The sequence below is a fragment of the Aricia agestis genome, chromosome 1 (genome assembly GCF_905147365.1).
Source record: "Aricia agestis chromosome 1, ilAriAges1.1, whole genome shotgun sequence".
NCBI lineage: Eukaryota > Metazoa > Arthropoda > Insecta > Lepidoptera > Lycaenidae > Aricia > Aricia agestis.
Genome location: NC_056406.1, coordinates 902,898 through 912,315, shown reverse-complemented (window position 1 = coordinate 912,315; position 9,418 = coordinate 902,898). Strand labels below are relative to the sequence as shown.

The 9,418-nt window shown below is 43.4% G+C and overlaps 1 protein-coding gene across 1 annotated transcript; it reads left to right on the top strand.

The window, feature by feature from the left end:
• Positions 1-1,132: 1,132 nt before the first annotated feature.
• On the top strand, positions 1,133-3,290 carry LOC121729680. Its single transcript, XM_042118277.1, has 2 exons — positions 1,133-1,141; positions 2,676-3,290. The coding sequence occupies exons 1-2, from the start codon at positions 1,133-1,135 to the stop codon at positions 3,288-3,290; spliced, it is 624 nt and encodes a 207-aa protein (XP_041974211.1).
• The last annotated feature ends 6,128 nt before the right edge of the window (positions 3,291-9,418 follow it).

Sequence of the window (9,418 nt, the reverse complement as noted above, 5' to 3'; positions counted from 1 at the left end):
GGCTGCATCTCAAGAATCGCTATGCTATAGCTAGAGTTCTGAAATTTTCATAGATTGTGTAGGTATATCTGTTAACGCTACAACAAAAAATGCTAAAAACAAAATAAAATAAATATTTAATGGCTCCCATACAACATCGTGATTTTTTTTGGCTTTTTTTTGCTCGTGAGTACTCGTGACCCATAATGGTAACAGGTAGGCTCTTGAAATGTTCACAAAATCGTTTATTATATTTGTACTTTAATTTTTAACAATAAAATTAAATAAATAATTAAGGGAGCCCGGGGCGTCCATACAAAAACACCATTTTTTCTCTTGTCTGATGTCTCGCTCTATAACGGTACGGAACCCTTTGTGCGCAAGTTTGACTTGCACTTGGCTGATTTAATGTTAGTTTTGGTTTGATTAATGAATATCTTAACTAATAATAATATTTTTAATGCGAAACTCTGTTTTTAGGGTTCCGTACCCAAAGGGTAGAAACGGGACCCTATTACTGAGACTTCGACAGATTATGTATATCTGTTGCCGTTATAAGTATAACAGCAAATACTAAAAACAAAATAAAATTAATATTAAAGGGGGGCTCCCGTACAACAGACATATCTTTTACCTTTTGGCTCGTAATCAATAATGGCAACAGCTAGGCACGTGGAATTTTCACAATATCCTTGATTTTATCTGTACTCTAATATTTCATAATAAAATTAAAATAAAATAAATATTTAAGGGGGGCTCCCACACAAAAACACAAATTTTCGCCTTTTTTTCCTCTATAACGGTACGTAACCCTTCGTGCGCGAGTCCGACTCGCACTTGGCCGATTATTTTTGTAATGTCTTCACACTTAAACGCTAATTTATATAGGTATGCATACTTCAAGACCCGGGAAAGAACATAGGATTGTTTTATAGCTATATAATAGCGCCATATACGACCACAAATCGTGTTATATTTATTCGTAACTAGATGTCCTTTCTCGGGACTCAGACTATCTGCATATCGAATTTCATCAACGTGAAGAGGATAAAACACACACACTTTAATAGTTGTGAGAGGATATCTGAGGACCGGGAAAGGGCATAGGATGGTTTTTCCCGCGCGATAAACAAAAGTAATTGCGGGCAACAACATGTATTGCGTAATATACGAAGTATCATAATAAACTATTAACGTATGATTACGTTGGTGAAACACAAATCTAAGATTAGTCATTAGAATAGCAGATACAAGCGTCATATTGGTGGTGAGCGATAGCGTGGCTCCTCCGTAGGCCTCCGCAAGCGTTTTTCTCATCCGGCGATGGTGCCATCATTGTTACCCGACGAACAAACGGTCAATTAGGTAACTGGTAAGTAATGTTTTGTGTTGTGGCCTTGTGGGTGTACTGTATATCATTTCAGTCCAAATGTCAAGAGTGTTATGCTCACTAGGGGCACAATTAGTGATGGCCTGATGGGTAATTTTCCGAAAACATTTCAAAGCTCGGAAATTTTTCCATTTATTTTTCTGAAAAATTGAAAAATTGGAAAAATAATGGAAATATATTTTTTATTGAAATTATTAGCTTAAATGAAATAGTAAACAGTAAAAATGAAGTGGAATATCAAATATGGTTCATATTAAGTTGAAATTCAAAGGCTTGAATGACTTTAGGTGTTGTTAAAAAACAATATCTTTCTTTAGTCATATCTCCTTCATTTTTTATTTTTTACGAAAATGGTAAGGACCAAAGCTATCACAAATTTGATATTCTACAACTTTAATCCTTAATAAATAATTTTCATTGTAAAATCAGTGTTTACGGAAATTACTGCAAAAAACAAGTCAAAGTATAATTTCGCCTGTATCTCAATAATTAAAATCAAATTTAGCGCAAATAATTGAAGAAACAAAGTTGTAGATAATAGATTATTATTAAACCTACGATCCTTATGATATCCTTTCTACGCCTATGGTAAATGTACCGGAAGTCCGGGACCCAAGCGACTGGATAAAACTGGACATTTCAGATCGTGGATTAGACCCTATAATAATAATAATAATAAATTATTATTATTATTATTAAAAAACTGGCCAAGTGCGAGTCGGACTCACTCACGTAGGTGACATATGGTTCCGTAACCATTATAAAGCAAAGATAGGCAAATTTGTGATTTTTGTATGGGAGCTAACAAAATCACCCTAAATATTTATTTTATTTTAATTTTATTATTAAATGCAGTGAAATATTTTATGAATATTTCAAATGTTTTAGTGCAGCTTTTTGCATATACTAGGAAATAAGACCAATAAAATCGTTTTTGTTAAATGGAAGCCCCATCAAATATTAATTTATTTTTTTATTTTGTTTGGAAAAATTTGGAAAAGGCAAATGACAGACAGACGGACAGACAGATGAACAGACAGTGAAGTCTTAATAAGTGGGTCCCTTTTTAGTGTTTCGTACCCAGAGGGTAAAAACGGGACCCTATTACTAAGACTTTGTTGTCGGTCCCGTTTCCACTGCACCGTCCGACATTTGCCGTGTCGGAATACGTGTACCACCGTTTTGGCCCGAAGAGCCCGAAATATGGTTCGCACAGATTGAGGGACAATTGGCCATATCTAATATTACTTCGGACACGACGAAATTTTATTACGTCATAAGTAATTTAGAAACGCAATATTCGAAGGAGGTTAAGGACGTTATAACGAACCCACCGTCTTCGAATAAATACGAGAAGCTGAAGCAAGAGCTGATTAAGCGTCTTTCTGCGTCCCGTGAGAAGAAGCTGCACCAACTTCTCATGCACGAAGAACTCGGGAATAGAAAACCATCCCAATTTTTGCGCCATCTACAAAGTTTGGCTGGACCGTCGGTGCAAAACGATTTCCTGCAAACCATCTGGAGCAGCCGTCTGCCGAGCAACATTCAAACGTTGTTGGCTTCACAACCAGCGAGCTCACTGGAAGTCCTCGCAGACCTAGCAGACAGAGTCCAAGACATCGTGTCGCCTACCCTCCAAACCGCAGCAGCAAGCGTTCCAGGCCCAAGTACCCAGGCCATGGCCTTAGAGATAGCTGAGCTGAAGGAGGCCGTCAGGAACTTGACCATGCAGCTGGAGCGTCGTCCTCGCAACCAACATCGTCCAAGAGACCGTAGCCGGCACAGGTCCTCAAGCAGGTCAAACTCAAATTACCGCAAGTACCCCCTGTGCTGGTACCACAGCAAGTATGGTGCGAAGGCGCACAAATGTATCAAACCGTGTGACTTCAAGACTTCGGGAAACGCGCAGGGCGGTCGATAATGGCGACTGACGACTGCCTACCATCCACTGGTCGCCTCTTCGTCACAGACCGCAGCTCAAAAGTCCAATTCTTGGTGGACACCGGAAGCGACGTTTGCGTTTTCCCCCGATCTGCGCTGCGTGAACGACGAGCCAAGACCACCTTCCAACTTTCTGCAGCCAACGGAAGTATCATCGAGACCTATGGTGTTATAGAGCTTAAGTTAGATCTTAGCTTAAGGCGCAGTTTCCCATGGAAATTTATTGTTGCTGATGTTGTGAAAGCTATTATAGGCGTAGATTTTCTTAATCATTACAAATTGATTGTAGACGTACATAACAAACGCTTAATAGATAATACGACATCGCTTTCATCTGTAGCTTATATTGCCAATATGCCTAATGACGTATGTTCCGTCAAAATTCCGTCTGGCAACACTAGATATCACGCGTTACTTTCAAAATTTCCTGATATTCTAAAACCGGCAGGCACGACACGTTCCGTTACACACAGCACAGTTCACCACATAAGAACAATGCCCGGACCACCTATTTCTTGTTCCCCTAGAAGGTTAGCCCCGGACAAGCTTAGAATTGCTAAGCAAGAGTTCGAGCTGATGCTGAGCAGCGGTACTGCACGTCCATCCGAGAGTCCCTGGTCGTCTCCACTCCACCTAGCGCCCAAAAAAGATAATGGTTGGCGCCCCTGTGGAGACTATCGACTTCTCAACTCTCGAACTATCCCGGACAGGTACCCCATCAAACATATCCAGGACTTTGCTCACAGCATCTCAGGTTGTACAGTCTTCTCTACAATTGATCTCGTCAAGGCCTACAATCAAATCCCAGTAAGTACCGAGGATATCCAGAAGACAGCAATAACAACGCCTTTTGGCCTATACGAATTCCCATTCATGAACTTTGGACTTTGAAACGCAGGTCAAACGTTCCAAAGATTCGTGGATGAGATGACTCGAGGGCTAGACTTTTGTTATTGCTATCTTGATGACTTCCTGGTGTTCTGTCAGAGGAAGAGCATGAACAGCATCTCCATCTTCTCTTCGAGCGTATGCAGAAGTACGGCATAGTTATCAACACTTCGAAGTGCATTTTTGGTGCACCCGAAGTGCAATTTCTGGGTTACCTTATCTCAGCCTCAGGCACTAAGCCGCTTGCTTCTAAGGTTCAGGCTATAAAGGATTTCCCTCAGCCCAAAACAGTCAGGCAACTTAGGCGATTTTTAGGCATGCTGAACTTTTATAGGCGATTTTTGCCCAATGCTGCACAAATTCAGGGACCACTAAATGCTTTGTTGACTGGCTCAGTCAAAGGCTCCCAACCAGTTTACCTCGTAGGTGAATCGCTGGAAGCCTTTGAAATCGCCAAAGAGAGCCTCTGTAACGCGACGTTGTTAGCACACCCAGATTGCGAAGCCAAACTTGCTCTCACCACAGATGCATCTGACTCAGCAATAGGTGCCGTGTTACAGCAACATAAAGACCAAGTATGGCAACCCCTAGCATTTTGGTCAAGAAAGCTCAGCCCGGCCCAGCAGAAATACTCGCCTTACGATCGCGAGCTGCTGGCCATTTATGAGGCGATAAAGCACTTCCGCCACATGCTGGAAGCCCGACATTTCACCGTCTATACAGACCACAAACCCCTGTGCTATGCCTTCCACGAGAGGAAACATAATTGTTCCCCGCGTCAGTACAGGCATCTAGATTTTATCTCGCAATTCACGACCAACATCAAGCACATTTCCGGCAAGGATAATGTTGTTGCTGACACATTGTCGCGAATTAACGAGTTACAAAGTCCAGTCGATCTCAAAGAGCTCGCAAAAGCCCAAGATGTTGACCCAGAGTTGTCACAGCTTCTACGCGACGAAACATCTCTTCGTCTGCAAAAGATGCAACAACCCGGCTACAACACTGAGGTATACTGCGACGTTAGCACTGGCTCAGCAAGACCTTATATCCCCAAAGTCTTGCGGAAACAAGTTTTTGACAGCCTGCATAGCATGTCTCACCCCGGCGCCAATGCCTCAGCTAAATTAGTGGCTCAACGTTACGTTTGGCCCGGTGTAAGAAAGGACTGCCGAAATTGGGCCAAAACTTGTTTACCATGCCAACGCACAAAAATCACGCGATATGTTTCAGCGCCAACCGGAACTTTTACGTTGCCTCGTGAACGGTTCAAAAACGTCCACATTGACATTGTAGGGCCCCTTCCACTATCTAATGGCTTCCGCTACTGTCTAACAGCCGTAGACCGCTTCACCAGGTGGCCTGAGGCCGTACCTATAGCGGACATCACAGCGGAGACAGTTGGTAAGGCACTATTGTCAATGTGGATCGCTAGATTTGGTTGCCCTCTCGATATAGTATCTGATCGAGGACGCCAATTTGAATCGTCACTGTTCCAATTCTTAGGCAAGGTGGCTGGTTTCAAACATCGTCGAACCACTGCTTACCACCCAGCCTCCAACGGTCTTGTGGAACGATTCCACCGGCAGCTTAAAACGGCTATAAAATGTCACGCTGACCATAATTGGACGGAATCGTTACCTATCGTTCTCCTAGGCATTAGAAGCGCTTTCAAAGAAGATCTGCAATCTTCCTCGGCAGAACTCGTCTACGGCGAGCCATTGCGACTCCCAGGCGAATTCTTCCATAGTAATGTAAACGGCACGACGGATATAACCGATTTCACTGCCCGTTTACGTTCCGTTGTAAATAAATTACAACCCGTACCTGCATCGCGACATAAGCGCGATAAATGCTTTATATTTAAAGACCTCAATTCCTCCAGTCACATATTTTTGAGGGAAGAAATTAATAAAGGAGCACTATATCCTGCATACACTGGCCCTTATGAAGTTGTGGAGAGAGGGGATAAAGTATTTAAAATTTTAGTTAAGGGTAAACCCGTGACAGTAAGTATAGACCGAATCAAACCAGCCTATCTACTGTCCGATACATATACACCACAAACTGACACTCCAGAAGAACCACCACAGTCACCGCAGAGCGATCACTTTGTGCGAAAGACAATTCGTTCCGGAAGACAAGTTAGATTCCCGGATTATTATCGCCCGTAGTGACGGTCTCTGGAGGGGAGTGATGTAGGGATCCTCCTAATATATATTTATATTTATAGTTTTATTACGTTTATTATTTACAATAAAAACTTACATTTATATATTTACATTATGTATAAAAATATATTTATAATGTTAAAATAAAAATAAATAAAAGTAATATAAAAACCTATCTTAATTAAATAAAATAATATAATACTTACACTATTAATAACATTATGCACAACGTCAAATAAACTATTACGTGCCGTGCCGTGCCGTTGTCGAAAAACGTAGTGTGGAACCGCGCACGACAAGTGACCGCGGTGACGTCAATGAGATGGAGCATACGAGTGCGAGGAGCGCGTCCGAGAACCGGCTAGTCGCTGCGCCGACGCACGCCGCCGGCCGCGCCCGCTCGCTCGACGATCAGTCTGCTTTTTCACGCTTTGCGACGCGGATGCTATGCTAGTTTTTGGCTTAATTTTCTTTTCTATACTGTTACTACTGACTTTCTTCTACTCTTCTGTGCTTGCTATCCTATTATTCCTTCTGTGCTTTTAAACAATAGTGTATGTGTGTGGACAATAAACAGATTATTATTGACTTCTAAGTGAGTTATTTACACATCGCATCTACATAGATAATAGATTATTATTAAACCTACGATCCTTATGATATCCTTTCTACGCCTATGGTAAATGTACCGGAAGTCCGGGACCCAAGCGACTGGATAAAACTGGACATTTCAGATCGTGGATTAGACCCTATAATAATAATAATAATAAATTATTATTATTATTATTAAAAAACTGGCCAAGTGCGAGTCGGACTCACTCACGTAGGTGACATATGGTTCCGTAACCATTATAAAGCAAAGATAGGCAAATTTGTGATTTTTGTATGGGAGCTAACAAAATCACCCTAAATATTTATTTTATTTTAATTTTATTATTAAATGCAGTGAAATATTTTATGAATATTTCAAATGTTTTAGTGCAGCTTTTTGCATATACTAGGAAATAAGACCAATAAAATCGTTTTTGTTAAATGGAAGCCCCATCAAATATTAATTTATTTTTTTATTTTGTTTGGAAAAATTTGGAAAAGGCAAATGACAGACAGACGGACAGACAGATGAACAGACAGTGAAGTCTTAATAAGTGGGTCCCTTTTTAGTGTTTCGTACCCAGAGGGTAAAAACGGGACCCTATTACTAAGACTTTGATGTTTGTCTGTCTGTTTGTCTGTACGTCCGTCTGTCTGTCTCCAGGCTGTATCTCAACGGCTCTCGGGCCCGAGCTGTGGGACATCGGTTACGATTGGGTACTGCGAGATGTCTACCCACCCGACGTAGATTTAGAATGCTACGCCGATGACACTCTAGTCGTCGCGCGTGGAAAAACGTACAGAGATGCGGTGATTCTCGCAACGGCGGCAGTTGCACAAGCTGTGCGCCGTATCCGCGCTGGGTCTCGACGTAGCCCTCGAAAAATCGGAGGCAATATTTTTCCATGGACCGAGGAAAACGCCGCCCCCAGATCTGGGCATAACAGTTGGCGGAACCAGAATTGTCGTCAAGTCAACCATGACGTACCTCGGCCTGGTTCTTGACAGTCGCTTGACCTTTAAGGACCATTTCAAGCAGCTGTCTGAAAAGGTCAAAAAGACTGCTGGAGCATTGGCATGGCTCCTCCCGAACCTCGGGGGTCCGAGCCTTAGCTGCCGCTGTCTTTACCTTGGCGTCATTAAGTCGATGGTAATGTACGGTGCGCCCATATGGACAGACAACCTGCGCCCCAAAAATCGTTTGGTTCTCGGGAAGCTGCAGAGGACAATGGCGATACGAGTGGTAAGGGGTTATCGTACCGTCTCGAAAGACGCCGCATGCGCATTAGCAGGAAGTGTGCCTTGGGACTTGGCTGAAGTCTACTGGCGCTGCCAATCTATACGGGATGAGGGGAATATCCCACCGTTTGATCTCATACAGCGGTGGCGAAACTCGGCAAATGATAAAGCAGTCGATCTGTGGTCGGAGCGGCTCGAACAACCGCGAGTCAGCATTGATATACTATCAGCTCTACGTCCTGTTCTAAAAGAATGGGTGCGTAGGAAGTTTGGTGCTTTGACGTTCCGCCTCACACAGGTATTGACTGGACATGGTTGTTTCGGTCGGTACCTGTGTGAGATAGTTAAACGGGAAGAGACAACAGCCTGTCACCACTGTATTGAGACATGTGACACGGCCCAACACACGATTTCGACGTGCCCTGCATGGGACAACCATCGAACGGACATTACAAATATTACCGGACAAGACACAAGGCTCTGCTGCAACGTGCAATGCTGGAGAGCCAAGATCAATGGCGGGCGGTGGAGAACTTTGCGGAAGCAGTTTTTTCCCGCCAAGGAAGAGGCCGAGCGCGTGAGAGAAAGGGCGGCGCGTCTTGGTTCACTTCGCTCGAGAAGGCCTAGGCGAAGACGGGCGATCAACCATGATGACCGCTATGTTCCGCCTCAGGAGGGGAGCTCGGGGTGGCGGCGTGGGGATGCCGTTATCCATGGAACCGAGTCCCCGAGTTGGTCGCGATGCACAACGTACTCCTGTGCATCGCAACGTAAGCTATAAATGGCTCATGCAAGCCCATTGGGGCCTCTCTTGGCCTCGGCGGGGCAAAAAGCCCCAACAGAGAAGAGCCTGCGCAGCAGCAGGCGCTCGCCGGCGGAGTCGTGGTGTAGGCTCACGCGATCCCGCGGCCCGCCCAAGGCGCATAGTGGAGTGCCGCCGAGTTTTTAGTGGGTAGGGGCTGCGTCCACCACCATCTTCGGACGCAGCAGAGACCCACATACTTGCGGATAGGACCCCATCCCCCGCAAGATGCTTAAAAGCATTTTCTCGACGCAAAAAAAAAAAAAAAGTCTGTATCTCAAGAACAGTGATAGCTAGATAGAGATGGAATTTTGACGGATTATGTATTTTATAAACAAAATAAATCAAATATAATAAATTTTTAGGGTCCCATACTACAAACTAGATTTTTTTGGCATTTTTTGCTCTATATCAATA